At 43.1% G+C, this 26,360-nt stretch overlaps 2 protein-coding genes across 2 annotated transcripts in view; one reads left to right on the plus strand and one right to left on the minus strand.

Annotated features, from left to right (window-relative positions):
* Nucleotides 1–5,182, plus strand: part of LOC106583966 (anoctamin-8) — a 67,043-nt gene extending 61,861 nt beyond the window's left edge. Inside the window, exon 18 of the mRNA XM_082967892.1 lies at nt 202–5,182. Within this exon, the coding sequence (XP_082824018.1) occupies nt 202–906 (705 nt within the window). The 3' untranslated portion in view covers nt 907–5,182. The remainder of the gene's footprint in view (nt 1–201) is intronic.
* A 2,654-nt stretch (nt 5,183–7,836) lies between these two features.
* On the minus strand, nt 7,837–12,051 carry LOC106583968 (DET1- and DDB1-associated protein 1). Its single transcript, XM_014168691.3, has 5 exons — nt 11,552–12,051; nt 10,135–10,215; nt 9,987–10,038; nt 9,751–9,812; nt 7,837–9,517 (listed from the first exon to the last, which is right to left on the minus strand). The coding sequence occupies exons 1-5, from the start codon at nt 11,558–11,560 to the stop codon at nt 9,413–9,415; spliced, it is 309 nt and encodes a 102-aa protein (XP_014024166.1). The 5' UTR covers nt 11,561–12,051; the 3' UTR covers nt 7,837–9,412.
* Nucleotides 12,052–26,360: the final 14,309 nt, after the last annotated feature.

Raw genomic sequence — 26,360 nt, forward strand, 5'->3', positions numbered from 1 at the left:
GATACAGTAACCCGGCCTAGACCTCAAAGGGCAAGCAGAGGCACATTGGGTAGGAAAACTCCCCAGAAAAGAAACCATCCTCTTCTGGCTGTACCTGGTAGAGGTTAAGAGTGAATAGATAGTTTCTCGGCTCAGAGTGTGCACAGTTTTGTCAGACTGTGATTGTATGAGTTGTTGTAACGGTTGTTTCTCTCCCTACAGAGGCACGAGCGGCAAGCACAGCAACACTATCAACAGCTACAGAGGAGGAAGAGAGAGGAGGAGGAGAGGCAGAGGCAGGCGGAGTACCAGGCTCGCAGGGAAAGGGAGAGAGATGAGGGGAAGGACTCCTCCGGGGGAGACCACCACCACGACAAGAGCCATGGGGGGAAGTCCCGCACTGGAGGGGGTGGAGGGGGGGACAAGCCCAAGAGGCCCAGCTCCCTCCTGGCCAACAACAACGTGATGAAGCTCAAACAGATCATCCCCTTACAGAACAAGTTCTCCTCAAGCAGCACGCGCTCCCCTCAGTCTCCCACCGGAAACGAACCCAAGCTCCCCGGGTTCCTTAGCTTCAAGTTCCTCAAGTCGCCCGAGAATAAGAAGGAAGCGGCAGCGACTTCTGCTGCAGCAGCGGCAGCCACGGCAACGAATACCACGATGTCTGCGACCGTCCCAAGTGGTAACCAGGAGTGGTCTCAGTCGCCAAGCAAGTCATTCAACCCGGGGAAACTGTTTAACTTTGGGAAGTCGGAGGGGGGATCCTGTGTGAATGGGACCCAGTTACCCCGACCAGGAGAGGGGTACCAGGCGTCTGACAAACAGCCCACCAAGTCTGACCTGAATGGGGTGACAGACGAGAGCTGTTCACGTGGAGGGGACACAGTGGAGAACGAACACACAGACTCCCCGGACCGTAAAGTCTAGTCTCTCTTTGGAAAGAGATGACAAACTGCTTTGAGAACTTAACTTGATATATCTACTACAAGGAAAAATAAGTGGGGTGAAAAGGCCAAGCCTCTCTCCATGCTGTCTGGGTCTGAGGTTGTGTATGTAGACACTGCCTAGAGGCTGTGAGGGGAATGGGCTGATGGTGATGAAAACATAACCCATGCTCCTATAGAGACACACACATACCTCACTTTTGTCTGCAATACATATAGACATGCATGAGCTGTGTTTCTAAAACTTTTCGTGAAAAAAGGGAGAGCAGTTTATCTTGATTTATTCTCATCTGAAAATTGAAAACATCTTGGTGGCCATCTTGCCACTGAAACATAATAGCCTGGTTTTGGGGAAGAGAAGGAAAAACATTTATTGGTGTGTGTGTGAATCAAACGCATAATGAGACCTTTCGTAGCATCCACAAAATGGTCGCCTGATATCATACACATTTTTAACTATGAAGGCCTATCAGCTTTTCTACTTAAACGAAGCGGCTTTGCTAGCCGTGCAATATCAATCAGTGTTTTCAAATTTGAGCAGTACTGCAAAACACGTGAAGTTCATTCTCATCAGCCTAATCTCCCATTTAAAAACAAACATGAAGTGCCAGGAGCTTTATTTACAAAGCAAAAAGAACCACCCGAGCTTAGTATATACCTCCCAAGAAAACAACAGGAATATCTGAAGTGTATGTCTGACAGTGAGAGTGGATGTTGTGAAAGGCAGAGATGAAAGTTGTTTGATAAAAGACAACACATACTGTCTCGTATCAGTAGGGAGAGAGGAAAAGAAAGAGAGGGAGAGAATGACAGTTGTTTTGACTGATGCCTGCCCAGGAAACTCAGAGTCCGATGAAGAAAGATGCCACAGGATGTTGACATGGATGTGTGTGTAGACTAGACAGTATACAGTATGTGCTATGGAGAGTTTGGGTTACTGCAGTCTACTGTTTGCCATTCTAATCTCTCCCCATTCAAGCCTGCAGAGAGAGACATTATAGACAGTATACTGATCATGACACTCCATTTCAACACAAAGATCTGACTAGATTAGTGAGATAGAAAGAGAGAACATTTGCACTAAACCCCGAAGTCCTGCACTGAGACAGCAGAGCTTGTTCTGCAGGTGTAAGGAAGGACTATACCAGCCTGCCTCATAACACAACCTAACATATGCAAACACTTGCTTTTTTTAATCGCTAGTATCTTATACTGATGCTGTTGTTATTTCATCTGGATGGCTGCTGTTCCCAATCATTCGAGAGCTGACATATTTTATTTCCCCTTGTGTCGGATATATGTAATTTGGGATGTTGCCAAAGCAGTACCTTTCTGAGTACACTGGCATGTGAGAACATAGTTACATTTCTCAAGATCCCAGATTTCTAAATTCCTTTTATAAGCAAATCCAAAGGGATTATTCAACCATCTTTATTTTCTATAATGTGGCCAGAGGATGGTGCCAGAGAACAAGACAGTGGTTTATACGTCTCTAATTTAGAGTATGATGACATTGTCCTTGGATACTGATCAGCAGTCAGTTGTGTGTCCCCCACCCCTACTGTTAAGTTTTGGATTTGGGGAAGGTAATCTGATATTAGATCTGTGCCTATAAACTCATAGTACATCTAGTCTTCTTCATTGAAAAGAAGAACCACTGCACTTCACAGCAGAGATTCAGCACAGAGACATGCGGTAAACATTAACTTTGCTCCTCCACGTCATCCTCTTTGGCTAGGATCTTTGCAATAATATAGTATTGGAGGGACATAGTGGCACAGCCATATACACTAGTCTTCTACTGGTCCATGCCTTAGCCAACTGCATCTCTAGTTCCACCACCCAAATATTTCAATCTCCTCCACCTGACCTGGCTTCTCAGTGTGGGTATTCCCATCCCATCTCTCCTCTCTCCATCTGGGCTGAACCAGACACACACCTGTCTCCCTTCTGAAATAGGAAACCTAATCTAAGGAAGCTTCCCTGGTACACTGTTCTTTTCATCTCTGTGCTTTAAATATGAGACGAGGTTACCTAAAATGCCTATCAAATATGAATTTTGGCAAAAAACATGCATAAAGTTTCATTGTGCATGGATTGCCTTGCTGTAACTATACAAGCTACAGAATAATGTCATGCTTCTGCAATGAGACTCAATATGGTATTTCAGCCTGGTCTCATAGACTAGACATAACATAGTACATGTACATCCGGGACACTCAAGTTAGTATGATATATTATGTTTAGTATGGTTACTTATCTCATCATGGACAATTTATAGTTAATTAGCAACTTTAACTACTTACAATTTTTTAGCTACTTTGCAACTACTTAGCATGTTAGCTAACCCTTCCCCTAACCCTTTAGGCTAACCCTTCCCCTAATCTTAATCCTTTTAGCAAACCCTAACCCTTTAACCTAACTCCTAACCTTAACCCTAACCTAGCTAATGTTAGACATCTAGCTAGAATTCGTAACATATACATTTAGCAAATTCGTAACATATTGTACATTTTGCAAATACGTAACATATTGTACGTTTTGCAATTTGTAACATATAATACATATTGTAATTTGTAACATATCATACAAAATTGGCGATGGACATCACAAATTAATACATACCATATGAAACATAACATATCATACTAAATGGAGTTTCTCAGATTTACGTACAGAATAATAAGAAATGCTCTGAGACCAGGTTGAGTATTTTCATGCATATGACGGAAACAATGAGTATTGAGCTCTGACTGACTGAACTAGTACTGGTAGTAGTAGTTACATGAGAATGTATTTGAGCTGAAAAGGCACTTAAAGGTAATAAGGAAACGGAAAGAGCAGTTGTTTGTGACCTTATCATTACATTTCCCCCTCACTCTACAGCCATTAAGTCATTCTGTACAAATAACAAGGAAACCATTTGGTTACTATCATCGTCATCATACATTTGTGAATAATGCCAAATAACTAGGCCACGGATGACACAATTGAGACATGATTTCAATTTTGTTCTCTTTTACTGCAGCTGCTTAGTCAGACACATTTGGAAGTATTTGATTAGATTTTCTGTCATAGACTATTGTCAGTAACAGTCATCCATGGTACACCTGCATGCCGCAGCTCTGGAACAGACTAGGTTGGTTTCTTTGTTTGTTTCGCCTTTGATGCAGGTTGTATCTTAGTAGTTCTGAATGGCCTCCTCTATTTCCCTGATCTGAAAGGAATGGATAAGCTATCGCAAATTCACAGCAGGCAACTAACATGTTGCTTTTATCTGTCCGGTATTTTCAGATAAGTGCCGATGAAGGAAAGGAGACAAGGAGCTCAGGCCATGTTAGTAAGACTATCGAGATGCAGCCTTTTTTGGGTCAGTGGCCGTCCATGTCCTTTGGCCTCACTAAACACGTTGACCCTTTTATCAGACAGAGCTACTTAGAAGTAGTGAAATGGTTAATGTCAGTATCAATGCAACTATACGTATTTTCTAACTGTAAGGAAGTACTCTGAACGAGTTTACCTTTTGATGTTCTTTCATTGCACTGCTTAGTTACAAATATGAGAAGGGTTACGAGAAGAGAACTGAGGCTGTGTCTAGACTTGACAGTTCAGTTTAATATCCGATCAGAGTTCTGGATCATGGAATTACGAATGCGTCATGTGTCTACACTTATATTTAAATGTGTCTACCGTGTCTGGATTCCCTTATCCCGCGCTACATTCAAATGCCAGTATGCATTCTACAAACGGTGGAATAGGCCAAATATGATACTAACACAACAACTGATGGTATTAGATAACTACTGTAGCTAACTACGCTAAAGGAATGGCAAACGGGTTAGCTAGCTGGCGAGCATTTAGGAGGCCAGCAAACACATTCCTTGCACGCTAGGAATGTATTTCCTCCAACTTTATAATGAAAAGGTCCCTCTCAGTCCCAAAACATACGTTTTCTGGAGATTTGTGGGTGGAGTGCTGATGATGCTGTGAAGTAGATGTGTGGAGGTGAAATGTACTGTACAGCTACCAGTATGTAGAACCCTTCCCTTAAACCTCTTAACTAAATTTAAAAAAAAAACATATTTACAACAGCCTCACTAACTGATAAGACATCATGTTCTCTTCCAATGTACCACTGTACAAAAAAAAAACTTTATTTTCAAGAAAAATATAATACTGGGAAATGGGATTATTTATTTTATTTTGTCATATTTTTTGTAAGATTTGAAAATAGATAATAAAACAAATGTAAACAGAAATGTTAATTTCTTTCTTCCCTGAAACATGAAAGTATGAAACAAATGTACATTTACATTGTTTCAATTACATAACGGAAAGAACTTTTTAAAAATGTGTATTATTTTTGGGTACTTCTTACTCCTTTTTCTCCCCAATTTTTGTGATATCCAATTGGTAGTTAGTCTTGTCCCATCGCCGTACGGACTCGAGAGAGGCGAAAGTCGAGAGCCATGCATCCTCGAAACACGACCCTGTCAACCCGCACTGCTACTTGACACACTGCTCGCTTAACCTGGAAGCCAGCCGCATCAATGTGTCAGAGGAAACACCTACAGCTAGCGACCGAAGTCAGCATGCATGCGCCCGGCCCGCCACAAGAAGTCGCTAGAGCGCGATGGGACAAGGACATCCCGGCTGGCCAAACCCTCCCCTAACACGGACGACAGTGTGCCAATTGTGTGCCACCTCATAGGTCTCCCGGTCATGGCCAGCTGCGACAGCCTGGGATCAAACCCTGGTCTGTAGAGATGCCTCAAGCACTGCAATGCAGTGTCTTAGTTTCCAGCAGCAGTCTACTTTTCAATCCATTTTTTTTTTATTTGAGCGAAGCTGAAAAGAACATTTGACCTACATAGGTTGGTTGTTTAGACACATACACAACTATGGGGCAAAACAGACGGGGTTGGCTTAGACTGTTGACATGTAAACTATATTTAATCTCCAAATGTTTATTGAAAACAAATACATTTGCACAATGAGCACTTGTCTGAAATACATCTTTACAGTTGTTGGTTAGCTATCTAGCGAATTTAAGCCATATAGGCATAGACATGACATCAGTCAAAACAAGACATGGTTTCAATAACAAGATATGAACTGAAACAAGCCATCTACGATCCCCCACAAGGCAGCTTCTTTTCATTGTTGCAATCTATCTGACTATTCAGAATCATAACGTGCACCTTCCGGCCACATCTATGCGCGCGCATAATTTTCATGATGTTGTCAGCCAACCCATCTATACACAATAAAACAGGGCAAGGCGTAGCGTGTATATTGAGAACAGTCTAGTAGAAGCATAACATGTCTTTATGCTTCAAAGTCAGAGGATGGCAAGTAGACCTAGAGAAGGAAGATCACTGACAACAGTCAACTCACTTCGATTGCAGCATCTGGAAAACACATTTGCAGTGATTTTGTTGAGTAGTGTAAATATTAACATAGGTCTGAGGACTGTTCTGAAGGGTGCAACGTTACAGAAAATGTATAGAAATGTATTATATAGAGCAGATTAGAGGTCGACCGATTATGATTTTTCAACGCCGATACTGATTATTGGAGGACCAAAAAAAGCCGATACCGATTAATCGGCCGATTTTAGGTTGTAGTTATAGGAATTATGATGCGTCAACTATTTGTCTCTATACCATTTGTATTTCATATATCTTTGACTATTGGATGTTCTTACAGGCACTTTAGTATTGCCAGCCTAATCTCGGGAGTTGATAGGCTTGAAGTCAAACAGAGCTGTGCATCAAGCATTGCTAAGAGCTGCTGGCAAACGCAGTAATGTACTGTTTGAATTAATGCTTACGAGTCTGCTGCTGCCTACCACCGCTCAGTCAGACTGCTCTATCAAATATCAAATCATAGACTTAATTATAATATAATAAACACAGAAATACGAGCCTTTGGTCATTAATATGGTCAAAACCGGAAACTATCATTTCGAAAACAAAACGTTTATTCTTTCAGTGAAATACGGAACCATCTGTAATTTATTGAATGGGTGGCAACCCTAAGTCTAAATATTGCTGTTACATTGCACAACCTTCAATGTCATTATGTAAGGTTCTGGCAAATTAGCTCACAGTTCGCATCGAGCCAGGCGGCCCAAACTGTTGCATATACCTGGACGTGACACAATTTCCATAGTTAATATTGCCTGCTAACATGAATTTCTTAACTAAATATGCAAGTAAAAAAAAATATACTTCTGTGTATTGATTTTAATTAAGGCATTGCTGTTCATGGTTAGGTACATTTGTGCAACGACAGTGCTTTTTTCATGAATGTGCTTTTGGCGAAGTTGAAGTAGGCTGTGATTCGATGATAAATTAACAGGCACCAAATTGATAATATGCAACGCAGGACAAGCTAGTTCAACTAGTAATATCATCAACCATGTGTAGTTAACTAGTGATTATGTGAAGATTGATTGTTTTTTATAAGTTTCATGCTAGCTAGCAACAAGATCCTTTTGACGCTGCACTCGCGTAACAGGTGGTCAGCCTGCCACGCAGTTTCCTCATGGATTGCAATGTAATTGGCCATAATTGGCATCCAAAAAGGCTGATTACCGAATGTTATGAAAACTTGAAATCGACCCTAATTAATCGGCCATGCCGATAAATCGGTCGACCTCTAGAGCAGATATTAATCGTCATCTCTTTTCATTACTATTTTATCTTCAATGTTGTGAATGTTACACCAGTTCTAGTACCAACTAAATCTCTGGAACAAGGCAGGATGGCGACTGCACCCATTTTTGCATTCCATGGCAAGTGGTCTGTTACATATCATACTATCTTTAATCCTTTATCCTCTTCTCCACACAACTTCGCCCCCCCAGCTCGGGAAGTTTTTTTTTTTCTTCAAGATCACAAACATTGGGTAGCAGTGCTTCTCTTAACATTTAATAACAGCATCTAGTATAATATCCATGTAGATACATGTATTCATTTTACAAAAGACAGATTCAAAATAATTTATTTTGACAGATATTAAGGTCTTGGCTTGATATTTAACAGCCGGCACTGGCTATTATATTTACATACAGTCACTAGTGAAAGTCTACATACCCGTTGCAGTCTTCACATTTTGCTATATAAAAAGACAACACAGGATTAAATCTAATTTCATTCCTTTTTAGATTTAATTCTAAGGCAGCAAAAATATAAAGAATGTGCAAGGGGTGTGTACTTTCACAAGGCACTGTAGGTCTTCATACTGAATACAACATTCTCTCTACCCCTCATATTGATGTAGGCTACTATTCATTGTTCTACCGGTGCTATAACTTTTGAGTTTAACAAAAATACCTAATGGGTCCATCGATTGCAGTGTAAACAAATTGAAAAGCAATTCTAGCAAACTGAATAGTCAACACCTGTGACTAAAACAATTTGGCTTGACATTATATTATAATTATTTTTTTAACAGGGATACTTTGCCAGAAAGCAGCAAAAATTCAAACTAAGCTAGTAAACTGTTGAGTCACTTGTCATCCAGGCTGTATCACATCCAGTCGTGATTTGGAGTCCCATAGGGCGGAGCACAATTGGCCCAGCATCGTCCGGGTTTGGCCATCATTGTAAAAAATTATTTGTTCTTAACTGACTTGTCCTAGTTAACATGTCAGAACTAGAATTGACAGTAAAACAAGCAGCAAACTTAAAACACAAACAAATCCAGAGCAGAATGGAAGATAATGCACGTTGAACATTAAGTCCAGGGGGGAGGGTTCTTCCCAATGATGTGTATAAACCCTGGATGACTGACAGGGGGCACTGTATTGAAGCCTCGGTGCAGCCATCTTAGTAATCTTCCATTGGAAAAAAAGATTGTGGAAGCCACATTCATTTTTGACACTTCTATTAGACACTTTAATGCATACTTTTACATTATATTATTTGAGCTAAACATATAAAACAAATATATATTTTTCAGAGTACTAGGGTTACTGTCCCCACTACAACTAAAAATGCATGAAATGAATGTAATTTTGTTCTTCAAACATTTAATTGAAATACTGTTGAATTCCATTAATTCCTACGGCGGACTGCTCCTACTGGAGATTGCCAATATGGCCGACCAGTGGCTTCAAAGCCTCTCAATGGCCAATACATTGCATCATCAATCCAGGGTTTATATACATCCTTGGGTCCTCCCCTGCTGTGGCAGGCAGAAGTTCAGTGTATTGGGTCTGCTGAAGCAAACTGTGTGGAAAGATGTTGCAGTGCCCCATGTGGTCAGGGCTAGGCAGTGAAGCTGAAAACAGGGCACTAGACAAGGCAGGAAACTCTTTGAAGGTAACAAAAAAAGCCACTGTTTTTTTCATTTTCCCAAACCAGGGTGGACATTTTCTCAGGTTGTTTGTCAAAGTGTGAGTGTCTCGTATGTCTTTATAGTCATGTCTGTTGTGTGCCTGTATGTACTTCCTCCAGATGCACGCATCCGTACACACACTCCTAAGAGTCCTCGTTCATCTCTTGGCTATCTGTCCTTGCAATTTTGTGTGGAGGTGCTGGACTCCCTCCCTCTCCTTGATCCTGTTCCCTCTTCTTCGCTGCATTCTGTTCAACAGAGGAGGACAATCAGTGCTTTCACTCACCTGATTGACAACCTCCTCTACAAAGTTGATGTTCCAGTTTCAGAGTGAGCATGGCTGACCATGCTTTAAGCCGTTCCTGGTCTGTTACAGGTGACATCTGTTACTCTTGCATGACACCTTACATTTAGAGCATGACACCTTGCTATTCATAAATGTATCTATTCTTTCAGGAATGGGAAGCCCCCACCAACTCACCTTTTTGTCCCACTGTTGGTGAAGGTAGCGAAGGAGGATATTTGTTTTCTCCGTGACAATGACTAGGAAGTAAAAGAAATTCATTTATGAAGAATAATTTAGTTGTTTTGGAAGGGGAAATGGCTTGAGTTTAAAATAAAAAATGTTTTATTTCTAGCAGTACATGTTTCCCAAGACAAAGCAAATAAAGACTATAGATGAAGTCTGTGCACTCCAGTAAGGATGAAGGAACTTACTCTGTTCTGAGGGGTACTCGCAGGTCGGGAGGTACACGGACGGTCTTCGGTTCTGTAAAAAGTTATTTAAAAGCATTTCAGGGGGAGCAAGACTGATGATGTCCATCTGTCATATTACAAATGTTCTGATAGATGAGTAAGTGCTCACCGATGCTTTGCACACAGGGTCTGCATGGAACAGGCTGAAATTGCTCTCGTTGTAAACAGGGAGACCCTTTAAGAAATCTGCCTGTAGAAAAATATTATTCATGTGTTGTGTAGCTAAGTAAAGGTGTAGACTACATCTAAAATGACACCAGCTGCCAATTTTGCAGAGCGTCATCCTAGTCTTGCAGTTCATGGGTGACTAAGCCTCTTGCCCTGCAAAATTCTGTCCTATCCCTTGCCTTATCTATCATGTCTGGTTTTAGGTTAGCTAAGTACCTCAACTCCTCCACATTGAAATTCAATGGGCACAAGAGCATTAGTGCTGAGGTGGTTGTATTTAATTAACGTTTTATTAAAAAGAAACAAAAAGGCATGCAATAGAGGACAAACATGCGTACATTTAAGTACCGACACAGAGCGACTCGAAGGAGTCAGAGGTTCATTTAAAAAAAACTCTAGTCTGCACTCAACTCAGTGGAGGAGTTGAGGTACTTGGCTAGTTTTTAGGTCGACATCTTGTTAGTTAAATATGAAGGATGCTTTACTTCCCCTTTGACAGCGTTTGGTTCAAACTACAGAGAAGGATTGCATGTTCTGGAATACGTGACCTCCAAGACACCATGGGGTGGGTGGGGTACACCTCTGCTCGAAACCAGGGCTGATGCCATGTGGCTGACACCCTGGGCGTTCCCTGTCATATGGTCGAAACAAGTGGAGGATTCTATCTGGCTTGCCGGCAGGTGAGATACAAGCAAATATTTGTATAACTAAAACAAGATAGACCACAGGCTGTCGTTTCAAATGGGTACAAAGAGCCATAGTGGGCAGAACAAGCAAGGAGGGAAAACCCAAAAACACGAGATAGCGTGATCCAATTGGCGCGTTCTAGCTATATTTGCATATTTCCGTTGGGGAACGCCTACTCTGAAATGCGCTTGTACAATAACTCAAGTCGCCTTTGCATTCCGTCTAAACGCAATAAAAATAAACTTTGTAAAAGGGTAAACTCTACAAAAAAGCCCACTTTTGTTTTGGTTACAGAAAACTATTGAGATCAAATGTTTCATCGATTAGAATATTAGCAGAATGTCGGCCAAAATCCATCTCGTTCCATCTTCTCCCACCACTGCCATATTTTATAGTGAGTGGAAACGCCAACCGGATGCTTCACATTTATACATCTGGTGAAATATCTGTCTCATTGTTCTGTGATACAAGCTAGCTAACTAAGTATTTAATGGCAACACATGAACGTTACCAATAAGACAGATAGTGAGCAAGCTACTTCAGATCATACAATTAAATAACAGAAAAATGAACAGCCATATGATGAGATCACTGAACTGACATTAGCTAACGTTATCTTGCTAAGCTGGTAGCTGCTTTCTCTTCGCAAAAATGTTTTGCCGGTAAATTACCTTGTCCATGATGCTCCAATTTTGTATCGCAAGACGAAACGCAGACTGAGCTTTGCACAATATCTTGCAGCTGGATAGATAATGTGGCAGGTAGCTAGGTAAAGTTAATGTAAACTGTTTTATCAAGCCAGCGAACGTTAGACTGCTGTTTTAGCTAGTTAGATTGCTAGCTGCTCTCCAGCCTACTAGCCAATGTTTATGAAATCCTCCACAGTCACTTGTTATTTGAAGCACGCTGTTGTATACATTCTTGCGTCCAACTTTATCTTCTGTAATCATAAAAAACCGCAAGTACAGTGAGGTACTTCTTCGATTAGATTTAACGGTGGTTGGCATCCAATAAATGTTTGCATTACCGCCATCTACTAGACTGGAGTAGAACTCCCTTATACTTTGCTTAAAAAAAACCTACCATCTACACAACTTATAAAAAGTCAAATAATAATTAATAAATCAAATAATAAAAAAGAACACCACTCTACTCCACTATTTAAATCTATCTAATCCTACCTCAGACCAACAACTTGAAAGGATGGGACACCAACACTTAACACACCCTGTAACTCTTCTGATATCAAGTCTCGCACACCCAAATACTTCTCTGCAGCTGTCACCACAACCTCAATTTTCTGTGACTTACGTTCCATCCCTGCAGTACAGTTGATAACCATTGCTAAAAATCCAATCTTACTGAAACATATATCACTTGTTGGCCTATCCCTCTGAGCTGGTACATATCTACTACAAACACCACTCCTCTCAGGATCCCTTGACCGATCTTCCTCTACTTTCTTCACTGCCTCAGCATATGCTGCACTACTTTAACCCTGGAAACCTCAACCTGCCTCTCTCTTACGGGACATTTCTGATCCCCAGCTCCATCGGCACCCCTACAACGAGCACATACCACTACTTAACCCAATGCTACACATTCCTTTGTCTCATGCCCTTCTGCACACTTCTCACACCTAGGAACCTTCCTCCTACACACTGCTGCCACATGCCCATAAGCTTGACACCTGTAACAATGTAATGTATTCGGCATAAAAGCTCGTATATGATAAATTATAGGTCCTAACATCACTTTGTCTGGCAGACTCAACATCAAAACTCAAAAGAACAGACAATGATTCTTCTCTGTTTCACCACTCATGCCACCCACAAACACCGGGAATCTTCCCCTTCAGTTGGTCAACTTTTACATTTACTGCTACCCCAGTAATCACTCCTTTCAATGGCGCTCTTTTCTTGAGAGCAAAACAATTCACATTTCTTGCCCCCATTCTTTTAACACGGAGCGCCTTCTCCCTCTGACCAGCAGAAACACTAACAATTATCACAAGACCACTTCTGGTTACCCTCACCAATTCCACAGCACCCAACTCTGTTTTCACCCACCCTGAAATCACAAATGGATTAGCCAAAAGGCAAGGGTCCACTTTTTCTAAACTTCACTCCTACTGTCACAGACTCATCTTTATCCTGACCCTCGGTGCAAGCCTCGGGGCTTCGAGAACTTCACCACACCTACCACCTCCAATACTTCGCCCTCATTCACTTCCATTTCTCCTCCTGTCTTCAGCTCACACTGCTTACACTTTCTACCATTCTTCTTTAACAAACCATCTCCCCTTTTCCGCAATTTCTAACCGACTCAAGCTCACCCTCTTCCACCCTCTCTCTCTTAGACCTCCTCTGCCTCTCTTTTTCCCTCCACTCCTCCTCCATATTCCAAATATACATCTCCTTATGATAATACTGCTCTTCATCTGACATACATCTTGTTCTTGCCTTCTCAGGGGACACCATTTAACCGGCTGTCACAATCTACAGTAAGGCACATGGTCATGGCTATAATACAAGTAAATGGCCTAGCTAGCTTCGTGGCCAAGTCTTTAGCGTTCTTCTTCGGGATTGTGTTCTTCGGTGGGGTTTATCGGTGGTTGGCATCCAATGTTATGGTGCATTACCACCACCTAATGTACTGGAGTGTGGGGCAGACACGGAGAAACTAAATCCTACTTGCTACTTAATATACTCCATAAGCTAATTTCCCGTATCCCCTTCTCCCTCATACTAGATCTCATCCTCTCTTTCCCGCTGATACTATCCACACTGTAGCAATACATGCTCCACGGTCTCTGTTTTCTGGCAATAATCACACTTTCCTGTTGGATGCTTTCCTATCACATTTAAAGTCTTATTCAACTGGCTGTGTCCCACCCTTAATCTTCTAAAAATAGCCTCCTCTCTTCTTTCCCTTCCTGCCATCCTACCCTTTCCTCTGTACTTGAAATAAATGCCTGCCCTTAGTATCTCTATTCCACTGCTCCTGTCGTCTCTGCACCATCACTGTCAATTTCAGGCTTTTTGCCTCTGCCTTGCTCATTGAAACTACAACATCAACATCCCCACTACTAAGTGCTTATTTAGCCAGTACATCAACTGCCTCGTTCTCCTCCACCCCCACATGGGCTGGGACCCAAGTAAATCTTATCTGTATACCCATCTGTCTAATCCTGCAATGGGTTTGTAGTACCTCATAAAGCAGGTCTGGTCTGCTACGTGAGCTAAATGACTGCAGACTCCTCAACACTGCACATGAATCAGAGCAAATTACTTCTCTGTCTGGCTTGACTTCCTCCACCGACTGCAAGGCCAACATTATGACCATCAGCTCTGCCGTATATACAGCCAGATGATCTGTAATATGTTTCCTGCCTGCCACCCCACATTCCTGCACTACAAATGCTGACCCAGTGCGTCCTGTCCTTGGGTCTTTTGAATCATCTGTGTAAATGGCCACAAAATCCTGATTCACAGTATCCAGATGTCTATTAAACAAATCAGATGGACCAACACCCCACCTATATTTATGAAGGTGGCTAACCCCCCTCATATCTGTCCCTAGAAACCACTACATATCCCTCCACAGTCAGATTGAGACATGTTTCCCGTCACATCCACATGGTTAGCAGATGTTAATGCGAGTGTAGCGAAATGCTTGTGCTTCTAGTTCTGACCGTGCAGTAATATCTAACAAGTAATCTAACAAATTCACAAAGACTGCCTTATACACACAAATGTAAAGGAAAAGATAAGAATATGTACATATAAATATATGGATGAACGATGGCCGTGCGGCATAGGCAAGATGCAGTAGATGGTATAGAATACAGTATATACATATGAGATGAGTGATGTAGGATATGTAGACCTTATTTAAAGTGACTAGTGATACCTTTTATTAAATCAATGTATAACATTTATTAAAGTGGCCATAGATTTGAGTCTGTATGTTGGCAGCAGCTACTCTGTTAGTGATGCCTATTTAACAGTCTGATGGCCTTGAGATAGAAGCTGTTTTTCAGTCTCTCGGTCCCAGCTTTGATGCACCTGTACTGACCTCGCCTTCTGGATGATAGCGGGGTGAACAGGCAGTGGCTCGGGTGGTTGTTGTCCTTGATGATCTTTTTGGCCTTCCTGTGACATCGGGTGCTGTAGGTGTCCTGGAGGGCAGGTAGTTTGCCCCCGGTGATGCGTTGTGCAGACCACACCACCCTCTGGAGAGCCTTGCAGTTGTGGGCGGAGCAGTTTCCGTACCAGGCGGTGATACAGCCCGACAGGATCCTCTCGATTGTGCATTTGTAAAAGTTTGAGAGTTTTAGGTGACAAGCCACATTTCTTCAGCCTCCTGAGGTTGAAGAGGCGCTGTTGCGCCTTCTTCACCACGCTGTCTGTGTGGGTGGACCATTTCAGTTTGTCCGTGATGTGTACGCCGAGGAACTTAACACTTTCCACCTTCTCCACTACTGTCCCGTCGATGTGGATGGGGGGGATGCTCCCTCTGCTGTTTCCTGAAGACCACGATCATAGGCCATCTTTTCATTGTTGGTAATCAAGCCTACCACTGTAGTGTTGTCTGCAAACTTGATGATTGAGTTGGAGGCGTGCATGGCCACGCAGTCATGGGTGAACAGGGAGTACAGGAGAGGGCTGAGAACGCATCCTTGTGGGGCCCCAGTGTTGAGGATCAGCGGGGTGGAGATGTTGTTTCCTACCCTCACCACCTGGGGGCGGCCCATCAGAAAGTCCAGGACCAAGTAGAACAGGGCGGGGTTGAGACCCAGAGTCTCGAGCTTAATGACGAGTTTGGAGGGTACTATGGTGTTAAATGCTGAGTTGTAGTCAATGAACAGCATTCTTACATAGGTATTCCTCTTGTCCAGATGGGATAGGGCATTGTGCAGTGTGATGGTGATTGCGTCATCTGTGGACCTGTTGGGGTGGTAAGCAAATTGCAGTGGGTCTAGGGTGACAGGTAGGGTGGAGATGATATGATCCTTGACTAGTCTTTCAAAGCACTTCATGATGACAGAAGTGAGTGCTACAGGGTGATAGTCATTTAGTTCAGTTACCTTTGCCTTCTTGGGAACAAGAACAATGGTGGCCATCTTGAAGCCTGTGGGCATAGCACACTGGGATAGGGATTTATTGAATATGTCTGTAAAGACACCAGCTAGCTGGTCTGCGCATGCTCTGAGGACGCGGCTCGGGATGCCGTCTGGGCCGGCAGCCTTGGGAGGGTTAACACGTTTAAATGTTTTACTCACATTGGCCATGGTGAGTGAGAGCCCGCAGGCTTTGGCAGCGGGCCGTGTCAGTGGCACAGTATTTTCCTCAAAGCGGGCAAAGAAGTTGTTTAATTTGTCTGGGAGCAAGACGTCGATGTCCGCTACGGGGCTGGTTTTCTTTTTTTAATCCGTGATTGACTGTAGACCCTGCCACATACGTCTTGTGTTTGATCCGTTGAATTGCGACTCTACTTTGTCTCTATACTGACACTTCGCTTGTTTGATTGCCTTGCAGAGGGAATAGCTACACTGTTTGTATTCAGTCATGATTCCAGTCGCCTTGCCATGATTAAAAGCGGTGGTTCGCACTTTCAGTTTTGCGCGGATGCTGGCAACAATCCACGGTTTCTGGTTAGGGAAGGTTTTAATAGTCACATTGGTTACAACATCACAGACCCACTTGCTAATAAATTCGCTCACCCAGTCAGCGTCTACGTCAATGTTGTTATCTTAGGCTACCTGGAACATATTCCAGTCCACGTGATCAAAGTAATCTTGAAGCGTGGAATCTGATTGGTCGGACCAGAGTTGGATAGACCTGAGCACGAGCGTTTCCTGTTTTAGTTTCTGTCTATAGGCTTGCGGAAGTTAGAGTAGCAATGGTCCAGAATGCTACCAGCTCGTGTCGCTCATTCCAAATGCTGATAGATTTTAGGAAGCCTTGTTCTCGGATTAGCTTTGTTAAAATCCTCAACTACAATAAATGCAGCCTCAGGATATATGGTTTCCAGTTTACATCAAGTCTAGTGAAGTTCTTTCAGGGCCGTTGAGGTATCTGCTTGCGGGGAGATATACACGGCTGTTACTAGAATCAAAGAGAATTCTCTTGGTAGATAATGCGTTCGGTATTTGATTGTAAAGAATTCTAGGTCAGGTGAACAAAAGGACTTGAGTTCCTGTATGTTGTTATGATTACACTATGAGTCATTAACCATAAGGCAAAGACCCCCGCCCTTCTTCTTACCAGAGAGATATTTGTTTCTGTCGGCGCAGTGCGTGAAGAAACCGGGTGGCTGTACCGACTCTGAGAACATATCCAGAGTGAGCCATGTTTCCGTGAAACAGAGAATGTTACAATCTCTGATGTCTCTCTGGAAGACAACTCGTGCCATAATTTCGTCCTCCTTGTTGTCTAGAGATTGGACATTGGCGAGTAGTATGCTCGGAAGCGGTGGATGGTGTGCTCACCTTCTAAGTCTGACCAGTAGACTGCTCCGTCTGCCTCTCCTGCGGCAACCGCGTTGTTTTCGGTCGGCCTCTGGGATAAGATCCCATGTCCAGGGTGGAGGTCCGAACAAAGGATCCGCTTCGGGAAAGTCGTATTCCTGATTGTAATGTTGGTAAGTTGACGTCACTTTTATATCCAGTAGTTCTTCCCGGCTGTATGTAATAACACTTGAGATTTTCTGGGCACACAATGTAAGAAATAATACATAAAAAAAAACAAATTACTGCATAGTTTCCTAAGGACCTGAAGCGAGGCAACCAGCTCTGTCGGCACCATCTTGTTTTTTGTTGCTTTGCTGGCATATCCACAATGGCATATCCACAATGCTTGAACTTCTGCCCATTAGCCAACAAGCTTCGAGCATTCCATGGTAGTACTACCACCATAACTAAGATCCAGTAATAAATGACTCCACCCTTGGTTGATTGAGGTCATCTTTAACCTCTTCCCATGTCAACCCTGTCATTCTCAGACGCCTCCCAGCCACGTTCACTATTAGCTGAATCCTCTCTGTTTTAGACTCTACTTTAGCAGTGCTATTGATAGCTCCTGCTATGAACGTCACCAGCTTTCTTTTATCTATGTATGCCATATCGCCGCCCACCTGCCCTGTAATCCTCTGTCTAGATGCTCCTGCCCATCTCTCCTTTGAACCTGTATCTCCCTGGACCACCCTCATTGCCTCAGCATATGACACCCTTCTCTCCACTCTCACTTGTTGCACTTCCACTGCCTGCTTCATTGGCCCACACCCACCATATGCCACACTATGAGCACCCCCACAGCTGCAACACTTTGGTTATACACCATCCCCACACTTCCCATACTCATGCTCCGCTCCTCACCTGGCACCTCTTTTTCTCTTTACAAGCTGTTGCCAAATGCCCAAATCTCTGGCAGTAAAACATCTTAAAGGCTGCGGTACGTACGCCCTCTCATAATAACTCATATATCCTATGTTTACTTTATTTGGCAGTACCCTGCCCTTGAAGTGTAACAGAATAGACAGGCTGTCTACCCTAATTCCACCCCTTTATTGCTTGCAATCTTTGAACATTCACTAGAACACCTCCTCTCAAGTTGTTGCTAACCTCTTTAATGCTAACGCTGACAGGCACTCCTGTAATCACTCCTTTAATCCACTGCTTCCCTGCTTGAACATTCCAGCAGCGCGACACAACCTTACACTTCCCTATTTGCTTCACCCTGAGAGCTTTTTCCCTCTGCGCCATGTCCTTACAGAACACCAACCAGTTCCCATCTATTTAGCATTGATAACTTCCCCAATCAACTATTTTATCACAGCCGTCAACCTTATCAGACTCATCGCCCCAACTCCCCCTTCCTCCCTAAATTTCAGAATCACTTTATGCTCCCCTCGCAACTTATCTCACACTTCCTCTGCGCTCTCTGCCTCCAAACTGCTGCTATCGTTGGAAACGGTTGCTCTCCTCAAACTTATTTTTCTGCCTCCTTAAACCTCTCGCTCCCCTTAAAACCCCTACTCCCTTTCTCTCCCGCTTTCTTTTTCTCTTTCCTAATCCCCCCTTGTACCGCTTTGCTCCATACTTGCTTGACTTTCTTCTCTATCACTATCTCATACCATCTCTGACCCAGTCACAGCACAGCCGTGCCGAACCGCCGCCACACAGAGAAAAGTTTGATTGTTTGTTTATCAACGATTGATACCGGAGCTCCGGTCAACCCACGTCCCAGCAATCGTCCTCAGATTCCACTGATGTTAGCAGTTGGAGAAAGTCTTGAGATTGTGTTCATGGATTGCATCCAATATAAGGTGCGTACACCGCACCCTAATGTACTGGAGTGTGACTCCATTCACGGCCTACTGACATTCAATTATTTGTGGTACAGTACTATAAAATTGGGGAAAAGGAAAAATGACCATGCCAACTATTAGCCCTCTCTAAAAGAAACCTTAAAAAAACACACACCACTCCATTATTTACCCTATCTAATACTACTCCAGCCCAACAGTCTGGGAGGACAGAACACTACCACTCAACACCCCCTGAACTGTTGTGCAGTAAAACCTCACAATCCCAAGTATTTCTTTGCTGCTGCCACCACAATCTCTATTTTCTGTGACTTTTGATCCATTTCTGCAGTACAATTGACAACCATAGCTATGAATGCCAAGAAACCTACCTTACTGAAGCAAATATTCTTCCCATCAGTCTCTATTAGTCTCTGCCTACTCACAGGAATTCTCTCAGGGTCCCTCACCCTGTACCCACCTTCCTCTACCACTCTCTTCCCTGCTTCAGCATACAACACTTTCTGTACTAATCTGACCCTAGTAACCTCAACCTGCCTTTCTCACACCGGACACCTCTGAGCTCCAGCCACATGGGCAACCCCACAACTATCATTTACATTTTAGTCATTTAGCAGACACTCTTAGTGTGCTTACGCTCTTACGCTCTTAGTGTGCCCTCTTGCACACTTCACACATCTAGGACTCTCCCTCCTACATACAGCTGCAACATGCCCATAAAGTTGACACCTAAAACACTGAAGTATTTTAGGAACAAACACTCTCATGGGATAGCTTACACTTCCTACCTTAACCTTATGGTAAAGACTCTACATCAAAACTCAAAAGAACAGACAACGTCTTTTCCGTTTCCCACTCTCTCCTGCAGGTCTGCATCGCACAAAACGGCGAGCGTCACAGACCTCTTTAGCATTCTCCTTCGATGGGATTTATCGCCGTTTAGCATCCAACATTAGTGGTGCATTACCACCACCAACTGTATGTGAGTGTGGGCCAGAGACAGCGAAGAACTACAGTGCCTTCAGAGAGTATTCATACCCCTTGGCTTATTCTACTTTTTAAAAGTAGAAGCTCGAACTGTTTGTGCACAGACCTGGATAGCATGACAGAACTCTGCAGTAGATTAACTCCACCCCCTTTGGCAGTTCTATCTTGCTGGAAAATGTTGTAGTTGGGGATGGACATTTCAGAATTTTTGGTGGCCTTCCTAAGCCAGGATTCAGACAAAGCTAGGACATCAGGGTTAGTGGTGTGTGCTAAAGCAGTGAATAAAATCAACTTAGGGAGGAGGGTTCTGATGTTAACATGCATGAAACCAAGGCTTTTACGGTTACAGAAGTCAACAAATGAGAGCGCCTGGGGAATAGGTGTAATGCTGGGGGCTACAAGGCCTGGGTTAACCTCTACATCACCAGAGGAACAGAGGAGGAATAGGATAAGGGTATGGCTAAAGGTTATAAGAACTGGTCGTCTAGTGCGTTGGGGACAGAGAATAAAAGGAGCAGATTTCTGGGCGTGGTAGAAAAGATTCAGGGCATAATGTAAAGACAATGGTATGGTAGGATGGGAGTACAGTGGAGGTAAACCTAGGCGTTGAGTGACGATGAGAGCGGTTTCGTCTCTGGAGGCACCAGTTAAGCCAGGTGAGGTCTCCGCATGTGTGTGGGGTGGGACAAAAGCGCTATCTAAGGTATTTTGAGCGGGACTGAGGGCTCTACAATGAAATAAAACAATAAGAACTAGCCAAGACAGCAGTAGACAAGGCATATTGACATTAGATAGAGGCAAAAAGCAAGACAACATCGGGTAAATGGCACTGAATGGGCAGAGTGAGTCAGTTAGGTACATACAGGACCTGAGTTCGAGACTGGGGCTGACAGGTAAACAAAATGAGGTACCGTGTTATTGAAACAGTCCAGGGGGCATCAGCTGTGTAGCCGAGTGATCATAGGGTCAAAAGAGCAGCAATAGATGAGTCAGGGTGCCATTTGGTAGTCACTACTACACTAGGCGAGCACGGGACACAGCGTTCAGAAAAGCTAGCGGTCCAGGGCTAGTAGCTGGTTCTTCGGCGACATCGTAACAGAATAGCCTGTTGAGACCACATCGGGCGATCATGTCGGCAGTCCAGTCATGATGGGTCGGCGGGGCTCCGTGTTGACAATAAAGGGTCCAGGCCAATTGGCAACGGAGGTATTGTAGACCTAGAATTAGCTGGTATATGGGCCTAGGTTGAGGCTAGCTCAAGGCTAGCTGGTGCTTGCTTCGGGACAGAGGTGTTGGCTAACAGTAGCCACTCGTTTGCAGCTAGCTAGCTGCAATGATCTGGTGTAATGATCCAGAGCTGCAGGAATCCGGTGATATGGTAGAGAGAAGCTGTCCGATATGCTCTGGGTTGATATCACGCTGTGCAGACTGGCAGGTGTTGTCCGAGCTAAGGCCAGCTGGTGACCGAGAAAAAGGTGAAGACCGCTAGCCGTGGCTAACAAAGACTAGTAGCTAGTTAGCTGGCTAGCTCGTGATGGAAGTTCCAGTTATAAGGAATAAAAATAGCAGATCCATACCACATTGGTTGAGGCGGGTTGCAGGAAAGTATATTTAGTTCATAGATAGAAAGTGAGATTAAGATATATACGAAAAAGACCAGCTATTAACATGGGATAAGACAAAGACAAATACACACGTCCTACTGCTAACGCCATCTTGGGGAACTCATAATATAATAATATATCCTAATTCTGTTTGTTTATGTTTGTAGGGCAGACACCTGACTACTTTTATTCAAAATAAAAGCAATATCAGAGCTTGAAATTTTGGGGTACATGAGCTTATGTGGCCCTTCCCCAATCCAACCAGTCATTTTTCTGCAGTTTGTTTGTTATTTATTTTATTTAACCTTTATTTAACTAGGCAAGTCAGTTAAGAACAAATTCTTATTTAAAATGACGGCCTTCACCGGCCAAACCCGGACCAATTGTGTGCCGCGACTGATATGGGAAGTAGTTGTGCAGAGATGGCAGGAGCAGTGGAACAGAGACCAAATGGTAGGCATGTATTCCAAGTACAGAGGAAAGTCAGGGAGAACGGCAGGAAGGGACAGAAGAGAGGAGGCCATCTTTAGAAGGCTAAGGGTGGAACACAGCCGGCTGAAGACATGAAATATGATAGGAAAGCATTCAACAGGAAGGTTTGATTACTGCCAGGAAACAAAGACAGTAGAACATGTACTGATACAGTGTGGATGGTATGAGAGGGAAAGGGAGAGACTGAAATTGAGTATGAGGGAAAAGGGGATGCAGGAATAGAGTTTTATAAAGAACATATTGAGTAGAACATCATTAGATACATTATCTAATCTTTTGTTATCTTTAAGAGAAATGGGGCTGACAGGTAGGATTTACACCAAAGCCCCATATACTATCAACAACTGCGACTTGTATGCTCTCGTTGGCTGGCCCTCGCTTCATATTCGTCGCCAGACCCACTGGCTCCAGGTCATCTACAAGTCTTTGCTAGGTAAAGCCCCGCCTTATCTCAGCTCACTGGTCACCATAGCAGCACCCACCCGTAGCACACGCTCCAACAGGTATATTTCACTGGTCATCCCCAAAGCCAACTCTTCCTTTTGCCACCTTTCCTTCCAGTTCTCTGTTGCCAATGACTGGAACTAATTGCAAAAATCACTGAAGCTGGAGTCTTATATCTCCCTCACTAACTTTAAGCATCAGCTGTCAGAGCAGCTTACCGATCACTGTACTTGTACACAGCCCATCTGTAAATAGCCCACCCAACTACCTCATCCCCATATTGTTATTTATTTTTTTGCTCCTTTGCACCCCAGTATCTCCACTTGCACATTTTATCTTCTGCACATCTATCACTCCGGTGTTTAATTGCTAAATTGTAATTATTTCGCCACTATGGCCTATTTGTTGTCTTACCTCCCTAATCTTACTACATTTGCACACTGTATATAGATTTTTCTATTGTGTTATTGAATGTACAATTGTTTATCCCATGTGTAACTCTGTGTTGTTCGTGTCGCACCGCTTTGCTTTATCTTGGCCAGGTCGCAGTTGTAAATGAGAACTTGTTCTCAACTGGCCTACTTGGTTAAATAAAGGTGAAATAAATAAAAATTGCATCTTGGGAATATAGACCTGTAACACATTGGGCAGAAATATCAACTATGAATTTTTATGAAGAATGTAAGCTTGACCTTTTGGTAGCTGATTAATAGACAACTTTACAAGTCAAATTTGCTCTCATTCAGTGCTGTATGGTCCTGCCTGGCTAAAGTAAATACAGTTACACATGTTTTTTAAGATGTGGCTATTGTAATGGGCTCTAAGCAAAACAAGTGAGCTCAAACATTGAAATTACATTTTTTGGAATCCATTATTCCTTGAAGAATTTTGTATCTTTAGCCCCTACTCTCACAAATAAATCAGTGCAGCACCACAGATTATTTTTGGGGAAACCTTGGATTTTGCCTCAAATCCAATATGGCATCCAAAATCCAATATGGCTGCCATAATACCATTTGATGGAGGTTAAATCACCTGTAAATATGAATTTAGTTAGTGAGACATTTTTTTCAGAATCGTGTACAACACTCATGCCCATAAAGACAGTTTTAGGGAAAAATACATTTTATTCTGAATCCAAAAATCCAATCTCTGTTGCCAGAGAATTGATTGTTAATTTGTCTACCATAAGCCGGCTCCCGTCATTTTAGAGAATTTGGCAGTATGTCAAACCGCCCTCACAACTGCATACAACGTGTAACTTCATCAGCCCAGGACCTCGACATCCGGCTTCATCTGCGTGATCGTCTGAGACCAGCCATTCAGACAGCTGATGAAACTGTGGGTTTGCACAACTGAAGAATTTCTGCACTAACTGTCAGAAATCGTCTTAGGAAAGCTGATCTGTGTGCTCGTCGTCCTCACCAGGGTTTTGACCTGACTGCAGTTCGGCATCGTCACCGACTTCAGTGAGTGGTTTGCTGAATGTTTCAGCATTATAATGCATGGCCCTATGTCGCAAGGATCTGAACACAATTCCTGGAAGCTAAAAATGTCCCAGTACTTCCATGGCCTGCATACTCACCAGACATATCACCCATTGAGCATGTTTGGGATGCTCTGGATCAACGTGTATAACAGTGTGTTCCAGTTCCCGCCAATATCCAGCGACTTCACACAGCCATTGAAGAGGAGTGGAACAACATTCCACAGTTCACAATCAACAGCCTGATCAGCTCTATGCGAAGGAGATGTGTCGCGCTGCATGAGGCAAATTGTGGTCACACCAGATACTGACTGACCCACTCCCCTACTTTTTTTTGGTCTCTATGACCAAAGGATGCATATCTCTATTCCAAGTAATGTGACATCCATAGATTAGGGCCTAATTAATTATTTTAAATTGGCTAATTTCTTTATATGAACTGTAACTCAGTCAAATCTTTGAAATTCTTGCATGTATTGTTTTATATTTTTGTTCCTCGGCGTCCACGTCACTAAGGAAAGTACATGGTCAACACTAACCCTCACAGTTGTGAAGAGAGCAGTGCCTCGTCCCCAAAAGATCCTCAAAACGTTCTACAGCTGCACCATTGAGAGCATCTTGACTGGCATCGTCACTTGGTACGGCAACTGCAAGACACCCGACCGTAAGGCGCTAAAGAGGGTTGTGAGTACAACTGAGCTCCCTGCCATCCAAGACCTCTATACCAGGCAGTGTCAGAGGAAGGACCGAAACATTGTCAAAGACTCCAGCCACCCAAGCCATAGACTGTTCTTTCTGCTACTGCACGACAAGCGGTACCAGTGCACCAAGTCTGGAACCAACAGAACCCTGAACAGTTTCTACCCCAAGCCATAAGACTGATCAACAAAACTGCTAAATAGCTAATCAAATGGCTACATGCTGCTGCTCCTGTCTATTATCAATCCTGTTGCCTAGTCACTTTAACCCTACCTATACAGTGACTTGCGAAAGTATTCACCCCCCTTGGCATTTTTCCTATTTTGTTGCCTTACAGGCTGACTACACCGCTCGCGTCGCCTGCGCGAGTGTTGCAAAATAAATGTAGAAATCTATGTTATTCAATTATTGCACCCACACTGCTCGCACGTGCCAACGAGCGTCAGCATTGCAAAGGGCTAAAAGAAAAATCAGTTCTATTTCTGACGCAGATTGCGCTGCAAGTCCTGCCTCTCCCATCTCCTCATTGGTTTATAGAAGCAGGTACCCACGTGCCATCTCCTCATTGGTTATACCCACATGGGTGACTGAAAGACGAACGAGGTCAGTGGCAGTAATGCACCTAATGTATGAAAGTTGCCAATCGCAATATAAAGTCAAGAGAAGAAAAGGCCTGGAAGGAGGAGAGATGACTAGAAACGATTCGGTTGACCGTTTTATGTGTGGATTAATTGGCGGAGTAGAGGACCTTGTGCATTTCAGGTAAAATAACAACTCAATGTTTATATCCCAGGACAAATTAGCTAGCAACAGCAAGCTAGCTAAGTAGGACAAATTAACTAGCTAACTAGCTAAATTGCCATAAATGTTTAATGCTTTTCGACCTGTCCCCAAATTAATATAATTGGTTCAGAGTTTGTTTTGATATTTTAACCTGCGTGTCGTGATTGCGTTTGGTGTGGTAGGACAAAATAAATGTATGTGCGATGGCGCACGCACACGCGCACAGCCGGTTTGGGTTCCGTGTTTCAACCTGGAATTAAAATCGATTTTTTGAGGGTTTGTATCATTTGATTTACACAACATGCCTACCGCTTTGAGAATGCAAAATATTTTTTATTGTGAAACAAACAAGAAATAAGACAAACAGAACTTGAGCATGCATAACTATTCCCCCCCAAAAGTCAATACTTTGTAGAGACACCTTTTGCAGCAATTACAGCTGCAAGTCTCTTGGGATATGTCTCTATAAGCTTGTCACATCTAGGCACTGGGATTTTTGCCCATTCTACAAGGCAAAACTGCTCCAGCTCCTTCAAGTTGGATGGGTTCTGCTGGTGTACAGCAAACTTTAATTCATACCACAGATTCTCAATTGGATTGAGGTCTGGGCTTTGACTAGGCCATTCTAAGACATGTAAATGTTTTTCCTTAAACAAC

Source organism: Salmo salar, chromosome 23 (assembly GCF_965601325.2).
Source record: "Salmo salar chromosome 23, fSalSal1, whole genome shotgun sequence".
In the NCBI taxonomy this organism is placed as follows: Eukaryota; Metazoa; Chordata; class Actinopteri; order Salmoniformes; family Salmonidae; genus Salmo; species Salmo salar.